At 48.5% G+C, this 23,632-nt stretch overlaps 2 protein-coding genes across 24 annotated transcripts in view; one reads left to right on the forward strand and one right to left on the reverse strand.

Moving 5' to 3' along the window:
* SMOC1 (SPARC related modular calcium binding 1) overlaps nt 1-8,171 on the forward strand; it is a 127,412-nt gene extending 119,241 nt beyond the window's left edge. For 6 of the 12 annotated variants that reach the window (XM_083836831.1, XM_083836825.1, XM_083836830.1 and 3 more), the window contains 2 exons: nt 2,675-2,725; nt 4,701-8,171. In XM_083836831.1, the coding sequence (XP_083692957.1) occupies nt 2,675-2,725; nt 4,701-4,717 (68 nt within the window). In that variant the 3' untranslated portion in view covers nt 4,718-8,171. The remainder of the gene's footprint in view (nt 1-2,674; nt 2,726-4,700) is intronic. The other 6 variants (XM_083836832.1, XM_083836829.1, XM_083836836.1 and 3 more) reach the window with 3 other exon arrangements.
* Nucleotides 8,172-15,679: 7,508 nt separating this feature from the next.
* Nucleotides 15,680-23,632, reverse strand: part of SLC8A3 (solute carrier family 8 member A3) — a 99,926-nt gene continuing 91,973 nt past the window's right edge. For all 12 annotated transcript variants that reach the window (XM_083836647.1, XM_083836643.1, XM_083836645.1 and 9 more), the window contains 4 exons: nt 19,160-19,284; nt 18,584-18,683; nt 17,745-18,020; nt 15,680-17,594 (listed from right to left, as the gene is read on the reverse strand). In XM_083836647.1, coding sequence (XP_083692773.1) covers nt 17,218-17,594; nt 17,745-18,020; nt 18,584-18,683; nt 19,160-19,284 — 878 coding nt within the window. In that variant the 3' untranslated portion in view covers nt 15,680-17,217. The remainder of the gene's footprint in view (nt 17,595-17,744; nt 18,021-18,583; nt 18,684-19,159; nt 19,285-23,632) is intronic.

Genomic DNA, 23,632 nt, shown 5'->3' on the forward strand with positions numbered 1-23,632 from the left:
GAAGTGACTGATCCTCTTTGTGCCTGGGGAGACCTCTGGGAATGAAGATACTCCATCACTTATGCAAGCAGCTGTGTGAGAACTGGTAGCAAGGAGCAGTCATGTGGGAAAGGCCTCTGAAATGGCAGCGGTAGGAAGCGATGACAGTCTGAGAGGCTCTGAGAAAACCGTAAAATACCATTTGCTGTATATAGCCAGGCAGTGGCTGAGTTAACAAAACTGAAATTCAGAGTACAACTAATTGTAATTAAATGTAGATTAGAATGTAAACAAGCTGCACTGGTTCAGTGCTTGGTTTTGTTTGCCTTGTTGAGATATCTGCCTTTGGAGCTCCGTGGGGATGCTTTAGTTTGTCACCTTTAATCCTGAGGGTTAGCATCAATCAGGACATCAGTGTTGTGTTGACACAAGATAGGGCTCCTGGTGGTGTGTTTCTCTCCCATGAAAGGTGAGAGGTTTGCTCAGTCAGTTAGAGGAATTACTTCTACCTATAAAAAGCTGCTGGGGTTTCCTTGCGGCTTTTCCTTTTGAAAGACATCTGGCCTCATTGTAGCGAATTATTACCCAAAAGAGTGTACTTGCGAGGCTGAGTAAATACTTTCCATTAGGAAACTTACTGAGTGATGGGATGTTCCTCTGCAATACCCAAGTGCTTCCTGGGCATACTTTATTTACCTGCTGTCACCATCTGCCATACACCTTCCTCTCTTTCATTTCAACTTTATGCTCGGTATGGTATTACACTGGTGGGGTTTTGTCTTCTGTATAGCTACACGTGCTGGCCTGTGTTTATACTGAAGGCAGCTGACTGAAGATGATGTTCTCTGCCTTTGGAGTGGAAAGTGATCAGCTTTATGGTAGTCAAGTTTCCCTGCGTGGATGTATTTAGGAGAAACCCACAGAAAGCACAGAGCCCTGCCAGCATGCTGGAAAGGTCTGTCATGCCCAGCCTCGAGTGTCACTGTCATTTTAGGCCCTTTGTATCAACTTCCCGAGTCTTTCTGAAGGTCACTGTCACAGTAACGCACACTAGTCTCAGCTGCAGCGGTTTCCAAAGTTTTCTTTTGTTTTGGTGACATCTCATTTGCATGTGCAAGTTGCTTGTACTGGGAAGGGGACCGAGTAAATAGCACGAAAGACGTCACCTGTTTCGGTTTGGGGTGGGGGCATGTAAACCTGTGAGAGCTGCTGAAGCCAGCTTCCAGCCACATGTGAACATGCAGTCGACACGAGAGAGATGAGCACAGACCCTAAGGAGGAGGCTTTAGCCGCAGGTAGGCTGCGGGCGAAAGGAGGTGATGGAGCATGGGGCCATGCGTGGCCGAGCAGCACCCTCTAGGGGAACGGCTGCCCGAGGATGCAGCCACTTGTAAAGGCCCTGCGTTTTTATTGCCAGGCCCCTGGGTGAGTCCCAATTAGCTCTGGAAGAATCTGCCTCTTGGCAACAGAGCCCTGCTTTTTATGTACAGGCACAGGGATAAGTTAACAGCGGTTCCTCTGATCTTGCCAGGGCAGATGGCTGATACGAGGCTGGCGTTTGGGGGCCTTGAAATCACTTACTATGTTTATACAGTTTCTCTTATTAACAATTTTTAAAGCCAAACAGGTTTTGCTTTGTAATCCATTTTAAATGCAGCTGCCCCCACCTTTCTCTCCCCCTCTCTTTTCCTTCCCGGTGTTTCCATCCCTTTCTTACGGTGCAGCATCTGTCTTCCTGCAGTTTCCCCACTCTCCCATCCTTTTGCTACCTTTCTGCTCATCTTTCTCTTGAACAGAGCAATGTTTTCTTTAGATGTGAGTGTTAGTATCACTGGTGCAAGTGAAATCACTTCATGTGCAAAATAAAGCATACGGTCGTGGCAGATGCACGCACAAATCAAAGATTTAAACCTGGCCATTATGGGGGTGGCAACATTCTTCTGGGTGGGAGCAGCAGATCCCATTTCCAGCTGATGACCCTCGTCTGAAATCCAGAACGAGCAGCTATCAGGAGCTGTAACATGCCTTCTAGAGTGCTGAGCTCCTGTACTCCCTGAGCTGTCTGTACCCAGCACATCGTGGGAACTGGTTTCTTGCAGAGGCGAAAGCCCTTGCCGTTAGCTCCATCTGGTGTAGGGTGCACGTGCCTGTGTCTTGTCACACGGTCATAACTGTACAGCCTGTTCTGCCCTTCTGCCAGATGTGAGTTCAGATCTTTCATTTTAGGCACCTGTTGGATTGTGTGCCCAAGCGTTCGATCACTAGAGATTGAGCAAACTTGGCCTATCTGTTTTACACCTTCACTTTTCTGGCTGCCTGCTTTTTACGTGGCGTTATTTTGCTTGCCGTTAGCAATGCCTGTTTGGGGGAACTTCATGGCACTACTTGTATCCTTCCTTTCCTCATCCTCCTTCCACAGTTTAGCTTAACTTTGTAACTGTTGCTTCTTGCCCACACCACACCTCTGGATTTCAGGATGTTCAGATACTGCAGCACCAGGTGTTTAGCATCTGTCATCTCGAGCACATTGGTCTGACTCCTGCATGTGAATCTTAAGGAGTGCTGATGAGGCTTCCTGTGTGCACACCCACAACGGAGGAGCTCCTTGGAGCCTGTCTGCCAGCACAGATGGTGGGGATGCTCCTTGGCATGCCATGGCATTTATTGCCTTTAACACGGTTCTTGGATTTTACAGGTAGCCTGAGCAGTTTCCCCAGTGGAAAAAGACAAGGCCTTAACCCTTTCAGTGAGTATCTTGTCAAAATATTTATTTCCCTTTTTTTATGATAACCATATGTCCCAGAATTCATGCTCTCCTATGTTTACAAATAGCAATACATAAACAACTGGAAGCCAAGGTTGTTCTTAAGAGGTGTGAACATAATAATAACACACAGCTCTTCTGCATCAGCTCAAATCCAGATCATGTCTTCAGCTGTGGCGTACAGCACATTGCTTAGGAATTAGAATAGGGCACAGCAAGTATTTGATGAACACTCTCCTAGCCTTATTCTCCCTGCTTCTAGCAAGCAATGATTTAGGCGATTTGTTGTGTTTACATTGTATTAGTTTATGGACATGTTCCCATGAAGGTTCTTCTCTGTCCCAGTTACGGTCTTCTCTCCTCTGCACTTTGTGGCAGTGAATTGCACCCTTTCATCATGTGTGAAGAGCAACTTTCGTTTGTTTTCCTTTAAGACCTGCTGCCTCATGGTGTCAATGGGTGCTTCTCAATTTGTATTGTGAGAAGCAGTGGGCAGCTCTCCCCTGCCTGTCTTTCCCCTGACACTTGTTGTTCTCTAGCCCTCCAACATACATCTGGTTAGACTCCATTCCATGTTGAAAAATCCTTTGCTATGTATTTGCTTAGTGATAGAAATCTTCTCATACCTCTTGCTATCCTCCACCCCTTTGTGGGTACCTTATCTAGTCCTGCTGCGAGTTCCCCTTGAGATGGGCTGAACAGAGAACTGAAGATAAGGACGAGCTAAGCCTTATGCATTGATACAGTGATGCTTCCTGGTGTGTCCTCAGTTCTGAGCATGTATTTGATTTTTGTCTGCCCTGAAAAACTGAGAAAAGGCATTCCAAAAATCATGTACTATGGCTTCAAACTCTTTCCTAGTCACTCAGAGTCCCTGGTGAAGGACAGGTTATCCTCGCTCCCCACTCCCGCACTGCTTTGCGTGTTTAGACACTGAAGTCAATCTGCTGCTGTTACAACCTGCTCATTGAACACTGGGAGAGCATTAAGCAACGCTGTGTAGTCAGATTCAAATATGACAGTCTGAAGTAATTTTGCATTTGACCCCCACTTGGTGTGGGGCATGTCAGTTAGCACTGGTCCCAGTGAGGCCTGCCTGGTAACTTTTCTCCCTTATGAAAACCAAATCCATACTTCTGCTTTCTCTTCCCTGTGTTTTCACTTGTAATTAATTCGCACAGTGCACTTGTTCTGATCCCATAAGAGCTTTGATTCTCCTAACTTTTGATAAGGGACTTAAAAAAAAAAAAAAAAAAAAAAAAAAGACTTTCTGAAGAAAGGAACACAAGGATGTGGGTACCTGTCTGACTCTCTAAGCAGCACCTTTGCACCATTCCCTAGGACACAGATCAGCAGGGCCGTGGGGCTCCCAGCTCCATCCTCGCTGCATCCTCTCCATTTCATCAGCATGGTAGACTTCAGAGCGCATGGTGCAGGCAAGTCTTGAAGAACTGCTAAGCAGGGAAACTGCGGTGTTTTGTTATTGCAGAGATGGGGATGGGTCTTAAATGTCATCCTCCTGCTTGCCTGACTAGGGATTGTGGAAGCTGGCTGTGGCTCCAGGGCAGCTTTACAGCGGTGGGATTCTGCATCAGCCATCACAGGCAGAAGAGCAGAGGGAGTGATGTTGGACTAGCGTTTTGCCCAGACCGCATGCCCATTTCCAAGAAGGGGGAGGGTGAGGGAAAGTGGTGGTTCATGTTTAAAAATACATTAGTCCCTAGGGCTGTGTGTGACTCAGCCGACGCTTTTTTCAGCAAGGCTGTCTCATTAGCCCCTTGTTGTTCTCAGCCTCACAGCTTACTTGAGATCTCAGCCTTCTGGGGCCTTGGCTGCAGCAAAGGCTGTGCTGGAACTTACCTCAGTTGGGAGCCATTTGGGTTTTAATCTGCCTTTTTTCCTCACTTTCCCTGCTTCTGTTTTGTTTTCCTCTGTTTGCCCACCCCACCCTTCTCAGTAGGCCGCCTGGTGTAGCAGCAGAAGACGGGAAGGGAAGGCAGGAGCCGACCCAGAGGAAAGAAAGATACAGCGACAGACGGACAGACACCTTGCTGCTTGTGAGCAAGCATGCAGCATCAGCAACATCCAACGTAGCAGAAGTGGCACCCAGAACGTTTGCACTTTCTAATAATTGGTTTGGGTTTGGGTTTGTTTTTTAATTTCTTTTCAATGCCATTATCTAATACTTTGGAGAGTGGGGGGGAAACAGGATCATGACTTTTAAAAATTGGAACAGCTACTGATGACTTAAAATTGAGTTCACTGGGACTCAAAGAAAGAGAATTTTATATACTGTATATAAATATGTATGTAAATTGTACAGTTGTCTTGTACAGGGGTTGGAGTCACTGTTCTGTTCCTCCCTTTGCTTTTGAAGGCTGTTAGGGTTAGAGGGACACTTTGCATTTAATGGGTTACAGTAATGCATTCATTTCTGACACAATCCACCACTCCGTTGCAAACCGATCTCTTAGCATCCCTGTGCACAAAGGAGCAAGCATATCAGCATTATTTGTGCTCACAGGTGTGCACACAGTGCCCCACGTACCAAATGCTTCTTGGGAACCCCCTCTGTTCTTACTGCACAGCCCTGTGCAACTCACAGGCATCGGGGCTTTTGAGAGAGCACAGATTTCACCTCAGTAGTGGTGCACTGCAAAGCTGCTTAAAGTAGGGCTAGGAAAGGGTCGTATTAAGGAAATATAAAAGTAGTTTCTGCACCTTTTGCGAATTGGGCAGAAATGAATTGCAAATGCATTGCTATCCAGGCTCAGAAGACATGCTTAGCAAAGATGTGCCATGTCCTGGAAATCTAACACTATTGTAAGGACATGGGAGCCATACACCCCAGCAGAGTCAGCGGAGTGATGTCCTGCATCTTCTTCTCTGACAAAGTGTTCGTCTGTATGGTGTAAAACAATAAAAATACTGAGAAACCTGCTTAAAAGCAGCATCAGCCTGCCTATTGCTTTGCTGAAGAGCAAAGAACATACTTGTCAGTGCAGAAAGACACAATTATGCCGCCGGTCCCCAGAAGTCTGGTTTATTTACATTGCAACTCTACAGCTTGGGCTGTGCTCCCTAGTAAAGGATTGTCTGCAATGGCTGTTCTTGTCTTTGGTGACTGTGAATCCCAAGCTCTTCTCCTGCACAGCAGAGGGTCTGTCTAGCTTAGAGCACCCACTTCACCTGATTCTCCGGTACCAGTGCCTCCCATGCTTTTATACTCCAGTGGCATGTTACAAGAACAGTGAAGGCTTGGATCAAAGAGCCTGGTGCTCCTGGAGCCCACAGGAGCTGTTTCAACCACCAGCATTTTTTCCAAAGTTGTCTTCTTAATCTCAGTCAGATGCAATTGTGAAGTCAGCGGATCAGCTATCCTGGGTTTGGGCAGAGTGGGGTGGGACACCCCGTGTTTTACTTTGTTTTGTGCATTTTCAGCCTCTGGCAGCACTTGCGCTTCACAGGGGATGTTCTGAGCAACTTCCCACTTCAGACCTGGCAATCTTTGTGCCACTCATGTCTGGACCAAAACCTGTAGTCAGAGATGACATCGTGCCACGCTAATAGGAGATCACACCAACAATTGCTTGTAAAAGCATTGTGTTACTGTAGAAACTGGGCCTGTCACTTGAGGCTTTTGCTGCTTTGGTAAAAAATGTTGCAACACAGCGTCTTCACTCTGTGGCAAATCACCATGATGATAGCTTGAGATAAACACATCACAGCAGGACTGGCCTGATGCAGTAAGTTAGTGCCTTGTTGACAAAATGGAAAGTTAGAAAAAAGAATAAGCTTTCTTTAAATAACAGTTTAATAGCAATAATAACTCTTCCCCTGGGAAGTAGATTGGAGCTGATTAAAGCATTTGACATGGTTGAAAACACCTCTGGTAATCTCTGAAGTGTACGTTACACCACCCCAATGTAAAGAAAAGCTCTCTTTAATATGAGCAGATCCTGCTGCTGGATCTTCATGGTTCCTCACATACAATGTATGTGCTTTTCTGGACTGCGAGTTCCCATTTCTCAATTGCATCTCCTCTTTTTAAATGTCCAGCACACATCTTTTGTGTGTTGAAATGATTTGGTTTAGTGTATAGTTAGAAACGTCCCTGTCACTCGTTAATCCTATTGTAGGAGTGATGAATGAACCCAACTGTATAAAAAAACACTTCTTGTCTTTATTCGCTAGTTTTAGAAATTAAAAGCTCTGGCTGCTGGTTTTTTTTTGTTTTTTTTTTGTTTGTTTTCTAATGCATAGTTGCATCCAGCAAAAGCAGACGGTTGGATGCCTTCAGGAGCTCTGTCATCCAGCCAGCAGGGGCAGGCAATGCCCCACAAGATCAGGGGAGGGAGTGCAGAGATGCTAAAAGTCATTGCATCTTTTCTCCTGGAAATATCAGTAAAACAGCCAGCCAGTGCTGCTGCCTGCCACTTAATTATCCTTCTGCAGACCTTTTTCTCATTCTCGCATTCTTCCCCTCTAAAAGGCCTGCGTTCACATGTAGTTTGCAATTAAAACTGAATGAGTTCTTCAAGGAAGCCTAACAAGGGTTGTTTGTTGATTTTAGCTCTGGTATTGCTGGGTATTCACATTACGCTAGTGCTGACTTGATGGATGGATTGGGATCCAAGCATTATATTGTTTCCCCCTTTATTTTCATGGGAGGAGTCCAAGTCCCGGCCTCCTGACCTGGGGTTCACACAGGCCTCTGAGCAGCTTGTGGCAGCGTTTGTACGTTGGCATGCAAGACCCAATCACCGTGGCTGTGTGATGGCTGGACACGGGTTGTGTTACTTGTTCTGGGTTTGTGCATTGGATGCTCACACAGACAGCACTGGTCCTGATTCATATAAGCCATCCAGTGAGTTGTCCATACAGTCCATACTCATCACAACAGCAGTGCCTCAGCTTTCCTCTTCCCTTGTTGCTTTTCTGGCCAGGTAACTGGCCAGTCCCCCTGGCTGCCGGGCCACACTTGTCCTTGGGTGGCAGTGGTAAGCATGTTCTGCTCTGCCTTGCATCAGTAGCATCCTACTGAAGCTGGGGCAGGGCAGTGTCAGAGTTGTGCCTGGAAGCAGACCCTGGACGTGTCTCTCCTCCTACAAGTCCTCCTGGGCTCTCCAGCTCTACTTTGGATGACGGCTGAAAACAGCTGGGACAGAGAAGAGAACCAGGGCTCCACAGTGCAAGTCATCTGCTCCTCCTGCCAGAAACAAAACCCCTTCCTTTTGTGCTGATTCTCCAAGGACATGGTGTGCTGGAGGGACTGCGCTATGGTGGGATTCATTCATACAAAGGCACTGCTTTCCACAGCCTGAGTTTGTATTGAACTTATCCTGCCTCATCACGTTTCTGCCTATGGCATTGTTAGACTGAAAGGCATCTGTTTGATTCTGGTTTTGTAATAAAATAGATAACTTTTGCTGTAGTGTCTTGTGGTGGCTTCTTGTCGAATCTTGATTTCCAGAGCTCATCTTTCTTTCACATAATATTCTGTTACTTACACAGTGCCAAAGCAGAGGGAAGGGACTTTCCTTCTCTCAGAGCCCAGTTTCGGTCTTTGTTTGGGATCTGAGGTCCTGAGGATGCTTCTCTCCTGTGTGTAAGCCTACAGGATGAACTGAAACATGCCCAGAGTGCTGTCCTCTGTGGTTTAATGACAGCAGCCTAAATCTGCCCGGGCTATTTCAAAAGGCTCTGAAGCCTCAGTAGCAGAGTAGAGGTGACTTCCCAAAGTGGCACCCACAGCTAAGTGAGATCTCTGAGCAGTTTCCTTAAACCAGGGACAGAAGACAGGCACTGCATCTCACATCTCCTCCTCCCTTCTCATGTGGGAGACTTCCTACATCACTCCTGCAGCTCAGGCCTTGCTACATTGGAGCCTGAAATGGTGTCTTCTAGATGGTGTTCAAAACCTTTTATTCCTCAGAGATGGCAAGTAACAGGGGGGTGTGCCAGGAAGCTGCTATTATCGTAAAACATGTTTTTTCATAGAATACTGGGGGGTGACACTCATCATGGATACAGGCCCATGGCAGAGGAGGCCACACACCCTTCCCATCAAGCAGACATGACCAGTTTTCTCATCACTGTAAATGTCATTTCACTTGGTCACACGTAAATCTCTTGCAGTTGATAATGACCAATTCATTCATTGCACATCAAAGGGGAGGTAATTACAGTCCCAAAGGGAGGTTTTCTGCTTTTATAATAGCCACAGGCTGGCTTGTCTATAGGTAAGGCCTGTAGAAAGGGGAGCTGTTAAGACTGCTGTCCTTACGTGCAAGTTAGATAATGAAAGTATTGCAAACTTCAACGAGAAAATGTGAGGAGTGAGAGTCAATATGGGTTTGTCAGGAGTAAACTAGCAAACCAAGCCCATTTGTTTGAATTACCAAGGTAACAATTTTGGGGACTCGAGGAGAAGCAGCGGGTATCATCTCTGGAGTTCTGCAAGACTTAATGAATTAAAAACAGGGAAAGAATTTTAAAAAATGAGTACTTCTTTAGCCATGCTTCCTCCTTCTCAACATGAGACACTCTGAGAGGCCTTCACCCTTCTCTGGTGGTGCAGTAAATGTGTAAGCAAGTCAAAAGAACTACAGAGAGCCTCTTTCAACTTACGCTTCCAACAGTGATACTGCCAGAAGACTTTTCATCCTCCCCCGTATTCATCCCCCTCATCTAACTAACAAAATCCCCATGCAGAGGCTGACCTTCTGACTCCTCAGCAGCCAGCCCTGACAAACCATTCTGGGCAAAATCACTCAGCAGCCCTCCAAAAGCTGCCTTTAAATTGAACAGCGGGATCTGCAGAACCAGTGCTCCTCAGCTTGGAAAACACCTCAAAAACAAAGTGGGTTTTAAAAAACAGCACCTCAGGAGCTAGGAGTGCAACAGCAAGTATTTTCAAAGGAGTGTTTGCTTGAAAGCCTGAAGCTGGCTGCCCTGCAAGTTATGCTTTCTGCTATTCTGTATCTGTAGGCCCACGTAGACATTTTAATGGCTTTGTTTTACCAAGGTGCATTGTCTGTGCACACCAGGAGGTGTCTAGCTTTTGTTTGGAAAACATCAGCTCTGTGTTGTAATACCGAGCCACATCCCCGCCTCCCACAAGAGCAGCAATGACCAGTTAGGCCATGCTGTGTGGTTCTTTCACCATGATGGCACTGGGCTGGGGGTCTCGGCCCAGCCAGAGGAGCCATGGCCTTGCTGCGTGCTGAGCTGGCCGGCGTCCCCTCGAGGACAGGGCCCTGGCGGCTGGTGGCTCTGCTCCCTTGCTTGAGCTGGCTCTGGGCTGTGGCCTGTGGCAAGGGGCACGTTTGGAGGTGTGAGAGGCACGCGTGTGGCCCCCATGGAGGCTGGGGCTCCACACCTCCTTTCTGGTGCCAGCAGGCCCAGCGCCCCTGCACACCGTATGCAGCTGCCTGGCCCTCATGTGGAGCTCAGATCAGCTCCTCAGGGCAGGATCCGACAGGCTGCTGTGTAGATGAATTCAGCTCACCCTACTAAAACGGACAAATTCAGTCCTGGCACGTAACGGACCCTTAACGCTGTGTTTTGTGAGATGTGACTGAAGGACTCAGACCTGTGTGCGATCTCCGGCCTTATTTTGCTGAAATGAGTTCTTCCGTAGCATCTCAATGCTGTGCTTCGGGCAATAAAACTGCAGCGTTTGAATGCCCAGCGTCCCATTACAGAGTAAAGCTCTGGCTCCGCACAGCACAGAGTGCCATTGCTGTCTCATGATTCTGGCTGGCGCTGCTCAAGTGATCCCTACTGATTTCACTGTGTCAGGAAAGAGCTGACGCAGCACTTGGCTGAAGAGATGGAGCTATTTCAGAAGTGACTTGGATGTTCTCGCTGTGAGCTGGCGGGTTGTAGCAGGCAAAGCTGCATGGAGGTGGCCGAAGTTGGAGCTGGTCACCCGCAGTCCTACGTGAATGTGAACTTTTGCATCTCTTGAGCTGCTATGATTTTTTTCAATTGTTCAGATGCTTTGCTTTTCCTGCTTGAAATGCAGTTTAATGCCAGTCCTCTGTAAAATGAGCTAAAGCACTTCAACTCTAAGAAATAAAATAGCAAATATAACTGAATTCAGGAAATGGGGCAGGATCTCTGAATAGATGTCTTTAAGGGTAAAAGAGATCTGAGACATCTCAAGAGCTGAGGTCAGAGTCCTAATAAGAAACTATCCTGTTGTATGGGAAATGAGAGGAGCAGATGTGGAGACCAATATATACACAATAAAGCGCTGTCAAGAGCTCTTTAACATCCTGAAGTAGGAAAAGGAACCTAAACAGAAGGGTGCTTACACAGAACCTGGGTGCTTACCTAAGACTCCAAATAGAGGAATAGCAGGAGAAAGCAGCTGTAAGATAAAAAAGGCTGAAGCCTAAAAATACCCATAACTAGCATGTGATCTAAAAGATGTGACGGGAGAAGGCAAAGTTTGTTTTAACATGGAAGGTGATGTGAAACAGTAATTTAAGGACAGGCAGAGCATTTAAAGCCTGCTTTAGTCATTGTTAAAAAATAAAATAAAACAAATATAAAATAATAAAATAAAGTAAATAAAATAAAATAAAATAATAAAATAAAATAAAATAATAAAATAAAATAAAATAATAAAATAAAATATAAAATAAATAAAATAATTGTGACCCTATACTTAGCAGAATTAATTTTATTAAAATGAAAAAATCACACAACTGCATGTTCACCCACCCACCAGCCCCTGAAAGAGGAGGAGAAACATTAATGCGAATGGTATTTGATCACTGAGGAAAACGTCAGCAGGGCCTGATGAAGCTCCTTCTGGAGAATCAGAGCACTGGCCCAAGTATTTCTGCCTCACACAGGATAGGTTTCAGGGCATTGTAGAATACAGGTGAGATCCCAGAGGACTTAAAGATGACAAAGCAATGTCACCTAAGAGATGAAGAAAGACCGAGGGAATTACAGACCTGATGTCCTAATGATGTCGCTAAGTGAAAACCTGTAAGAATGAGGTACTGAACAATTATTCTCTAATCACCTAGATATACGTACAAGTTTGTAAAAAAAATGGCTGGAATGGATTTGTTGATGTTTTGCTGAGGACAAATCACATCAAACCCATTTGATTCCATTCTTTGACAGGATAACTGGCCTCATGGCTGGGCGGGTCAGCAGTAGATGTGATGTGTCTTGACTTTGGTAAGGCTTCTGGCACTGTCCCAGAAGACATCTTCATAAGCGAGCTGAGGAAATGCAGCCTATTTAGGCTTACAATACGCTGTGTTTAGTGTCAAAGTCAGAGAGCTTCCTGGGGAAGTCTTTTCAGTGCCCATCCACAGTCCCGGTCTAGTCAGTATTTTCGTCAGCAGCCTTAGGAAATTGCTTTGATATAAAATTTCCTGGTAGTATGCAACTGGGAGGGGTTGGGAGCTACCTATAAAGGGTAGGACCAGAATGCTTGATAAATTGAAGGAACGGTACAAGTCAACAGGATGAGTTTTGGCAGATAAGCATGCAGTGACCTGCTGTGAGGATGCTGGAGTGAATGTGCAAACACAAAACGAGAACACAGCAGGCAGCAATCCAACAGAGAAGATTGCTCAGAAGATGAAAGAGGAGAAGGGGGAAAAGCTGAAGGGCTTTCTCATATATGAAATGCTCTTATATAGTGATCAATGATAGTGATCGATGATTTTCTATGCCACTGTAAATAAGAAGGAAAACAAAATGATCAGGGCAAAAGAAAAATCTTTAGGTTTGCAGTTATTTTCAATGCAAGTTGCTATTGAAGGTGAGGAGGCAACAGAACTTCTTTTTCTACCTTTTAAAAAGCTTATTGAGCAATGATGGTGGTGGAGGTGGTCTCTACAGCATGCCTTAGTGCCAAGGAGGTGTCACGGTGACCTTCTGAGGGCTTCATTTGAACTTTTGTTGAGATTTTTATCATACAACATTTGCATACACCCAAGGTGTACAAAATAGGACCAGCTTTTCTGTAATACAAGGCTATTTTCTGAGACACCAGAGAGACCATCCCAGGAATGTATTTATAGCTTCACAATGTAGACCCTAAAAAAAATAATAAAATCTTGTTTGGATGGTTTATTCTTTAATTCACCTAGATGTCATACCACTTTCAACTTCCTAGATCTGTGTTACTTTATATTGCATTCTTCAAACTGACCCAAATTCTGAGTGCACCCCCAGCAACAACTAGTAGGCAGGTCGCGATTTTTCCTTTAGCCACAGCTGCATCTGGCAACAGCAATGGCACGCTGGGACATTGGCACATCCTCATATGTAGGTGCAGGAGGAACATCTGGTGAACTCATCCAGGGGGTAAGGGGGTAAATGGTAAATCTGCGCATGGTGTTAATTTCGGTGAGCCATTTACTCATGGTGCTAATTATCTAGATATTGTAAATAGCTCATTTAAATACTGTGAGGCCCTTCGTCCCCACCCCCTATGGAGGCAAGCCACAAATAATACCACTGTTAACAATCTGGCTGCCTCTGGCACACACAGATGATGACAATGGTCGGTCATTAAAAACATTTTTTTTCCATATAATACTCCCAAGTTTATTCTTGGTGACAAGTGCTTTTCAGCTTGTTGCCAGGGCTGAGCAACTGCTGCTCCCATTTGTGCGGGTGGTTCTCACACCAAGGTCATGGCTGTGACCATTCCCAAACAGAATTAACCCAGAAAAGCTTCCCACCGTCTCTAAAAAAAGCAATTCCCCATGAATGATATGAGAGCACCCAGAGCAGGGTGCCCAGGCCCACGTCCAGGTGGCTTTTGAAGATCGCCAAGGAGGAAAGCTTCCTCAAAGGCCTTGTTACCTACGCTTTATCTCACCAGTGTCCAGGTACTGCAGCTCTGGATGGCTTCCAAAATGCCTTTCTAAAGCAAATCTGCTGGGGAAGGCATGCAGGGAGGTCTCGTCCCCCCTGCAGTAGTGGGGCAGGGAGGTTGAAGCCCATGGTGGCACAAGGAGCTGAGGGGGGCTTCTCCTGCAGCTGGTGCTGTGAGGTGAGGCAGTGTTGCTGCTTTGGGAGGGAGGGGTCCCCTCCGACACCAGGGACAAGTGGCTTACAAATCCATCCAGCAGCCACAGCTGTGGGAGCGGAGGAAACGTGAATCACAGAGTATTTTTGTGTTTAATTTGTGCTTGTCCAGAAAAGCTCTGATGACACCAACAAAACAGTAATTACTGAAAAGGTAACAAAGCGCGATCTGAGAGCTATAAACGCCCTCCTCCCTGGCTTAAAACCTTTGCTCAACAGCTCCAATAGCCATTTCATTCTGAACTGTGTATTGCTCCCAGTGTGCCAGGAGTTATCCCGGGAATGCTACACGGAGCATGGGAAGAGCCCCCCCAGGCAGGCTGCGGGGAGGTGACGAGCACCTGCTGCATTGCACCGAGGGGTGCCCTCGGTGCCTCCCCAGCACCCCGTAGCTGAAAGGCAAAAGCATGTGGCAAAGATGAAAGGGCTGTCGAGAGAAGAGAGCGGGTTTTATTGCAGGCTGCGATGGGAAGCTGCCAGGAGAAGCAGAGAGGAAGGAGCAGCGGCAAGGATAACGGAGCAGCAGAAGCACCCCTCTGCAAAGCAGCTGCTGGGCCCTCCCAGCACGACAACCCGGTGTCCAGGCACCTGCCCAGATGCAGCACGAGCAAGCACACAGCCCAAAAATAAAACATAAAAGCCTCAGCAAAAACAAATCCCCAAAGGCACCATATTTTTTTTTAGCTTGCATATTTTTTAATGAAGTAAAAAAAAAAAAAAAAAAAAAAAAAGGAAAATAAAATAAAGAGACACTCCACTGAAGTTGTCAGCTTGGCACAGATCTCCACAGTGCATCGAGGGCACCAAAGTCACCGTGCAATTGGCAATTGCAGACACTCGTCCCCCTGCACCCCCCCGCAAAGTGAGCCTAAGAAAGCAGCAGATGAAAAGCACACGACCGATACAGCACAAGCAACAGAATAACAGCACTGCAGCTCCCCGTGCCCGGGTTTTAGCCGGGAATGGGCAAACTGGTATGGTTAAAATAAGAACTGAACAGACTTGACACGTCCAAATTAAAAACAGCGATGATAACACAATCCCCTTGAGAGCTGCACCTTAAACACACACCCCCCCAAGCCCACAGATCATTTTTGGGGCTTTAAACTTTTCCTTTCGTGTCACACGTCTGTGCTCTGGGGTCCCAGCCCGGGTGAGCAGCAGCAGTGACTGACGTAGACAGAAGCTGCTCCTGGTGGCTGCTGGCACAGCCAGAGGCCGGAAAGATTGGCAAACTCAGCTGGAACCTGGCCTCGGGATTTCTTACCCTTCGTTTTTGTGCCCTTCCCCAAAAGCCACAGCAGAGGGAGGGCAGGGAGGCAGAAGGCTGGGTGTTCGTCAGCTTCAAACCCCAGGGCTTTTACCCACAGAGCTTCTGCAAGCAAAGCTCCTGCTGTCCCTGTAAGGAGGAGCCTTATTCTCTGCCTTACATTTATACACTTTACATAGAGAGATATTTGATAAACATTTTGTATGAAAATAAATATTTTTTCTGTGTTTTAAGGACCATTGTCACTCTCATCTATTCACCTGCTATAATGTTATGTCTGTTCTTTGTCCTTGATAACCCTGTTCCCATTGCATTTTTCCTGATCTACAGACACCATCTCCCTGCTCCTTGGGGCAGCAGAAAGCCCCCCAGGAGGTTGGGATGGACCCTTTGCCAGCTCCTCTTTTACATGCTGACTGCCTGGGTTTGGCTTGTGCTAGTGAAATTTATGAGGAAAATGCTTCCCTTTACAGCACCTGTTTCTTGGTAGAAAAAAAAAATTATCTTCCTCTTGGAAACACTTTAAAAAGAGCAAGGCTTTAACATCCCCTTCCAGGACTCTCAGTTAAGAAATATATTTATAGATAGCACTGTTTATATAGATATAGGTATAGGTTTTATTTAATTTTATTACCAACCCAACATTTCAATTTGCAGCCATTGATGTAATTCATGACATACTTGTTTGTTTGCTTTTGTTTGTGTTCCTTAAAAAGAAATGCACTTCAAATGAAAAGGGTGCCCTTTTGCCTGTCTGGTTTTCCGAGGATGTGCTGGAGGTGATGCAGGACTCCTGGGGCGGGCGGCAGGTCTGAAGCCCGTACCTTTCCACGGACCGACGGCTGCTCGTGAGACGCGGGCACTGCGAGCATCGGGATGGCAGCTGAGTGAAACAGCAGCCGTGACACAGCTCAGGCCGGCTGTGCGGGACAATACCAGCGCTCTTTTTGGGCTTCCCTGTCGTCCTCCTGCCTTTATTTCCCTGCTCTCTGCTCTCGCTGTTTCCCTGCTTCCTGCTCTCACGGGTAGGCCAGAGCAGCACGTTATCACAGGGATCCACTCCCACCTCCGGGAGGAGGACCACTGCACCATCCTCGGGGAGCCTGCGCCAGCTTCCCCGGCCCCCCGGCAGGCTAGTTCTGTGCAGCTGTTTATTTCCTTACCATTTGTAAATGAACATAATTTTCTCTCCCTGCAGTACAACAAGCCCAAAGTTAATTGTACAAAGAGAAATGCCATAGTCAAAATATACACGATACGTATTATATTAGAGGGTTGGGTTGTTTGTTTGTTTTTTTCCTCCTTTGTTTTTTTAGCCCAGGCAGGTGATTGAGATGCTACATGCTCCAGCCTTCATCACGGAACTCGTGTGTGTGTGTGTGTGTACGTGTATGTGTGTGTTTGTATTAAAAATATATCAGTCTTGTGATGCTCTTAAAAAAGAAAGAAATGGAAGGAGGTGGGGGAGGAAATGGGTGAGAGTGAAAAAGTTCTTTGACGGTGTCAGTCTTTTGTGGCTTCAAAAAATACATGTTCAATTCCAGCACTGACGGCAGCTTGAAGCTTTAGATTTTAAACTTGTAACATTTTTCCGTTTAAGTAGTAAAAAAGAAAAAAAAATATATCAAGCTATGTGCCCCCCCCAAACCAAGAAGGAATAAGCAAAAGAAAATAAAAATAAAAATAAAAATAAAAATAAAAATAAAATTCCTGATCAGACTTCTGCAATTCCCAAACAGTAAAAACAAGAAAGCGTCTCCTTACGGTGGAGGGGTCTCAGGAGACCGGGAACAAGAACCTGCAGGAGAGGAGGCCGTTAGAGATGGCTGAAACTTCATAACCTCATTGACTGGGGTCAGTGGCTGGGTTTACTTTGTTTTGTTTTATTTAAACGCCTGCCATTGTCGCTTTTTTTTTTCTTTTGTATCATTTTCGGTGTTTTTTTGTGGATTTTTGTTTTGTTTTGTTTTCGTTCTGTGAGGGTTTTGCCCATCCCGGCACCCAGCTGTCCGACTGTCCGGGCAGCGGACTGACAGCCGTCCCTCCTGGTGAAACCGTGCTTCGAGGGCCGGTGTCCCGTGAGGTAACGGAGGAGGGGGTCCCTCCCCTGGCGGCACCGTCCCCCCACCGCCTAAAACCCCTTGATGTAGCAATAGGCCTCCAGGGTGGCGAAGAGGATGTACAGCAGCCACAGGCTGACGAAGAGCAACGTCGTGGCCAGTTTGCAGCCCCGGGGGCCGCCCAGCTCCCCCCCGAGGTGGGGCCGCCGGCGGTAGAGTAGGACGCTGATGCAGATGAAGGCGAAGATGGTGAAGAGGGTGACGGAGAAGGCCAGGGTGCCGGCCGACACCTGGAACTCCTGCCCCTGCGATGCCCAGTAGATGGCCGCCACTGACCACGCCAGCCCAATGCCCAGGAAGACGTTGACAGCGTTGCTGCCCGTGACGTTGCTGATAGAGGCGTCGGCATACACGTCCTGGATGGCCGCGGCTTTGCTGGCGAATGTGTCTGCAGGGCAAGGAGGGAAGGAGGAATCATTGGGGTCCAAGGGCAGAAATGGGCAACCCCCCCTTCATGAGGCTCAGGCATGCCACCTGAGCTGGGACATGGATCCCGACCCTCTCTGGATCACCCTCTCCCTCCCCATGGCCTCCCCACCTGGTACGGAGGTGCCGAAGGCTACAAACACGACGGCGGTCACCGAGTCCTTGAGGCCGATGGTGCAGCCGAAGTGGGAGGCGAGGTCGCCGATGACGGCTGTGAGCATGCCGATGATGAGGATGGAGACGACGAAGCAGGCCCAGCCGTTGCAGTACTCAGTGGGGGGCACGCAGGCAAATAGCACCTTCCAGAAGACGGTCAGGAAGTGCATCACGTAGTCGAAGCAGGACGGCAGGCGCTCCTCGCCCGACTCGTCCTCGTCTTCATCACCCGCTGCAAGCAATGCGGAAGAAGAGGTCTGTCTCATGCGATGGAGCATCTATGTGGCCACCCGCCCCTGCTCCAGAGCATGGGTTGATTGCCAGCACGGCCCCCGCAAGAAGCTTCACATCTGTGTGAGGGTATTGGCAGCAGCCCCTTGGAGGGGTCCCTCCTTAGCCTGGTAGGGCAGGTCAGCCCAGAGGCTGGAAGCACTGCTGGTCTTTGTGTGGATAGAGGATGATGGGGAAAGAGAAAGTAGGCAGGGAGTGTGGAGCAGATAGCAAGGAAAAGGGAGAGATGGAGGAAGAAGGAAGCTGTCCTGGGAAAAAACATTGCTCCAAGGATGGAGACACTGTTTCCACAGGAGCAGTTTCTCTTAGTTGCTACAGGGAAGGAAAGGGAATACCCTGCATCTCTTCTTTCACTTCAAAGGAAGCCCTTCTAGCCACTGGTGAGAGAACACCACAAACCCAACAGCCGGGCATCCCTGACGAGGCAGATGCTGTCTGCTGAGCCCAGACACAGCTCATCCCGGGCTGGGGATGCTGGCGTGGGTTTGCTGATCTCCCCCTCACCTGCACTGACGGTAATGGCCTCCATAAACTGGTCCCTCCAGGAATGTGTCCCTACAACCAAAGCCAGGTTTGTCTTCTTAATCAGCTTGTCCACGGTGCTCTGTTGTGGGAATAAAGATGAACAACAATTAAACCACCAGCTCGTGGGCAAGGTGGTCCCTTCCCAAACTGTGGAGGTGCCACAGGCACTACCCTACCAGCCAGCTCCATGCCTAGAGTTGGGCCCACCCATACCTCTCCCACACACGACCCATACTTCACCAGAGTCTGCTTGTTTGGCACCCCTTACTCCAAACAAAGCTCCTTCTTCCCTCAGCCCTGCCTCACTAGGGACATCTTTGCTCCCGCCCTCTCCTGCATGCTGGCATCTGCTTGTGCTCCCTTGTCTTCCTCCTTTCACCTCTGCCTACCAGCAGCTACATCCACTCCTTTGCATTGCACGCTCCTTTTCCTCTTCCAGCAGCCTTTTCCCTGTACATGTGGCCACCCTCTGCCTCCTCAGTCCTGCTCTCCAGGGCTACTCTTCCCTGCCACGCAGCTGTCCCCTCCTGGAAGACCCCTGGGACAACCACTGACCTTGAACTCATAGGACTCCTCAATGATGACTTCTAGTTTGGGATGTTCACCAAGGATTGGTTTGCCCATCTCCGCAATCCTCTTGGCTTCCTCCTCTTCGACCGTCAGCTTCCTCTCAGCCACCTCTGCAAAAGCAAGGTCAACACTAAGCTGCAGCCAGCCGCCCTCGAGCACCAGGACGCCGCAGGGGCCTGGGGCCTTCTGCAGCCCCTGTGCAGCTCGCTAAGCTCACGCAAGGACTTGGAGGACAGTGTGGGGTGCTGGGCCACAGAAATGAAGGCCCAAGATTTCTGCGTATCGGTTAGTCACCGAGAACATATATATCATGGTCTTATTTTTAAAAACACACACATTTCCTCAGCCTGCATTGGTGCTCTTGGATGACATAGGCCCTCCCATCACCTCTGCTACATCTTTGGTGAGAGTGAGGTACCACGCACCCTGCCATTTGGCACATGCAGCCTTTAAGACAATTTTAACATCCTGGCATGCTTCCTGGCTTGAACGAACAAGAGAGAGAAGCTTTTTATTCCCCTCTGATTAGAAAATCACTGTTGGCACTCTGTGCCACTCAGTGCTCGAGCTAACCCTCAGAGAGACACAGTCACAACTGCACACGCACACGCGTACACGTGTATATGTACACATTCACTTGGAAAAATGAACATGAAGCAAGTCAGGAGCCAAGTGGGTTTTTGCTTTCACAGTACTGGATGCTTAGTTTCTGCTGGAGGAAAGTTAAGTGTCCCAGGTCAGCAGGTGCCACCCTGGGACTGCCCACAAGGCACAGCACTCTGGGACAACATCAGATGATGCCCCAGAAAACACACCAAGAAGTCTGGGGAAGTGCTGGTTGCCCAAACACGATGGAGAAACACAGCCGGGGGAAGGGTGTCCTCTCCCACCCACACGACCAAGCGTAGGCAGGTGTCAGGGGCTGCTTTAACATCTCAAGAAAAGCTGGGTTCCTCTGGCTTGCCTGTGCCTGACCAGTGTGGGCGTCCAGGCTGCAGCACACCGCCCAGCTGAGCTGGTGTAGGAGCTGCAGAACATGGGGAGGTACCGCAACAGAACTGCATCTTGTTCTGCCTGAGCAGTGGGCCAGACGTTGCCCGAGGCTTCCTGTAGAGTTTACAAACACCCCAGGTAATGCCTCAGATATGATTAATCCCGTGTGGAGTCAAGCAGATCTCACCAAAAATCAGACAGAAGAAATTATAACCTCCCAGTGGAATCTAGTTATAAACTCTGCCTTCTCTTCATCAGCCCTGCTAGATTGATTGCAGAGACTGTAAGCCTTGCAGGACTTGCAGAGTTTATAAAATATATAAGAACTCCTATGTCAGGTGGCATTACTATATCCCATCACAGAAGCAGAAACAACTACATCCATCATTTGAAATCAATGAAGTACATCAAAACCATCACTGCCTACCACCAACACCACCTACAGTGGATTTGGGAATCCCCAAAAGTTTACGAATCCTGACAGAGACAGAGGAGCAGAGCAGCTGGAGCAAGGCAGGATGGCAGAGGGGCGGAGGGTGACTGCAGTAGAAGGCCAAGCAGCCACAGAGGGAAGGAGGCGGCTGAGCTGGAGTTGAACCTGGACAAAATGTTCTGCCTTATGTTATGTTTGGAGGCATGGACCGATGATTGCTGAGGAAAAAACTCCAACTACTTATATTCACTTAAGCATTTAACATCAGTTGCCACAGCATGTCCTTGTCTCACCCCACCTGAGCCCCCCCACAGTCTGCTGCTCAGGAAGGAGGCACCCCCAGCTCTGCAGGGGCCCAGTGCGGCAGAGAGCCCAGCATGTGCTGACGTCTGCTGACACTGCTTTGAGGAAGGAGCACAGCAGCCACCCCAGCAGGGCTGCAAAGCCTGGACTCGGTGACAATCTGGCTCACTACAACCGTCCCCGGGAAGTACCTTCGGCTGAAAAACTACAGGTCGCAGCTGCCAGCACGGCCCCATGGGCTATTGCCCACCAGCTGCAGTCGCACAGCACAGAAAGTCAGTCAGAGCTGCCTGAAAACTGGGAATCTCAGACTGAATTTCCCCAGCTTAACAATCACAGGAGAAGCACTACAGCAAAGTCTCAGTCCCCACTTTAACTGATTGGACAAAAGCCTTTGACCTGGTAAGACAACACGGAGTCTGGTGCAAATATTAGCCATCTTCAGACATGTCCGTAAGTGCCCGCACTGCAGAATACGCTCTCCTCCCTGTAGGGAGCAGCATCAAACACAGATTTATCTCAGAACCTATCACCACACTCATGCTGTTCGATGTGCCTGTGCCAGGCAGGGCAGTGTCAGATCTGAAACCCTCCTCTGAGGAGGACCTGCTCGGTCTCTTCTGACTGCGTGCCAGGCCCCGGGCTGCAGGGCTGTGTGTGTCCATGGCTGGTGGCAGGACTTCAGCTGCTGGCAGGTGGCTTTGTTGCCTCCACAAGCCACTTGCAGATCACCTACTGATTTGATGAAAATGGCAAGTGCTTGCCAGGCAGCTCTCAGAAGAGAGTGAATGGACAGGTCCATGTCCAGCAGTGGACAGAGAGCTTTGGTGATCCCTGGGCCGGGCACAGTGCAAGCGTTTGGTGCAGCCACTGCAGGGAGACCATCTAGAAATCAGAAGTAAAGGTGGCTGTGCCTACTACCACAGCACTGAAGGGCTGTGGGATGTGCACTATTCAGAGGACGCCTTGTCAGCAGAAGTGCCACCAGAGGCACCTTCAAGCCTGAGGCCACTTTAGGTGAAGGGATGAGCTGACCGGCGATGGACCTGCGGCCTGCTGACAGCATGCCCATGGAGACCTGAGTAATGGAGGCTCTGCTGTCACCACGCAGCTTCTCTGTGGTGAATACAGCAAACCGGGGCACAGAGAGGAGGCATGGTCACCCAAGAAGGCACGTCAAGATCTCCTGTGGGGGCAGTTAATTGAATACTGCTCCAAAGCTGAGCCTTTCAAATGTTAGGTGCAAGCAAACAGCAGGGGAACAGGCATAGGCAGCATGTCCAACTGGGTAGCTCACAGAAATGTTAAAAGAGGAAGCTTACAAATAATGTAAAAAGGAGGTGCATGACTCATTAAAAAGTAGAAAATTAAAAATTAAAAATTAAAAAGTGGAAATACTTGTAAATGTGCAACTTGTTACGCTAAGTACAGAAACCTAACAAACTTCAAAGGTTATTTTGAAAATGCTTAACCTGAGTCTTTTTACCCTAATGGGAGATACAACCTGAACCTGTGGAGTCTGTCTGTTCCCATGGGATGCTGAGGACTGAGTTGAGCCCCATGTGCAGAGACTCAGCTGCTGAAAGGGAATAAACTGTTACAACGTCCCAGCGGCAGAACACACCTCAAGGAAGGGGACAGTGAGGTCCCAAGCCCTTGCCTCATGGTTACAGCCATACTAGCAGACTAAACAGGGCCAAGGTATGGGCCCAAACATCGACAGGACCGAATATTCTTCAGTAGCTGTGGTCCAGTGCCAGCAGGAAGGAGGGAGGTCTCCCACACTGTGCTCAGCGCAGGTCCCCGGCCCCTGTGAGAAGTCAGAGGTGTCCCTCTCATCTGGGGCTGCCGAGAGGTTGCAGACCGGCTGTCCTCAGCACGAAGTCTCCCAAAAGGTCTGATGTGCTAGAGGAGAGCTCACAAACCTGTCCTGTACAAACATCTAGTGGCCAGAACACTCACCCAGGGCAACAGGGGTCTGATTCCTCACCGATTTGATACTTAGACGGATGCTTCTGCCTGTCAGGGGAGCCCCTTACCTAGCAGCACTGCAGGAGGCTGCTGCCTCTGCCAAAAACATGGAGCATGCCCTTCCTCCTGAGGAAACAGGTGTAGAGATGGGGTCGTGAGGGCTCCTCCAGGAAGCAGGGACCAGTGAGGTATGCCACACATCGCCCAGGTGTGCCCACCTACAGAGACCACCAAGGGCTGGGACAAAGAAAGCACAGGAGGAGGGTGGACAGGAGAGACAGGCGTAATTTGGAAGGTCAAGTCTGCCAAGGTGAGCACTGCCAAACTGCACTTTAATTATTAACTAGCATGATTTCTGTTTGTATCAGCACCAGCACCTGCTCTTCGATGCGGATTGCACCCTGGACTCCCAGCTGTCAACCCCAGTTAAACCTGATGAGGTATGCCCGTCAGGAACAGGAGCTCACCAGGGCCTCCTGAGCTGCCGTCACCTCCTCCCTGGGAAGGGGTAGGTGGGGGTAGTGGGGTCCCCTAAACCCTGCCTGCACCAGAGTGCAGGTCTGTGTGACCATCAGGTGATAACAGCCCACCCAGGCTACAGGAGACGTGCAGGCTGCTCAAACGATGCCAGCTGGGGCTTGTGCACCAGGTACTGCATGCAGGTACCTGCTCCTCGTGCCAGGACGCTCATCAGGAGATGCTGCCAGCAAGGGAGAGCAGCAGGGCTGGCAGAGCAAGGGCAGGATGGCAGGAAGGGC

The sequence above is a fragment of the Anser anser genome, assembly GCF_964211835.1.
Source record: "Anser anser genome assembly, chromosome: 5".
Classification (NCBI taxonomy): domain Eukaryota; kingdom Metazoa; phylum Chordata; class Aves; order Anseriformes; family Anatidae; genus Anser; species Anser anser.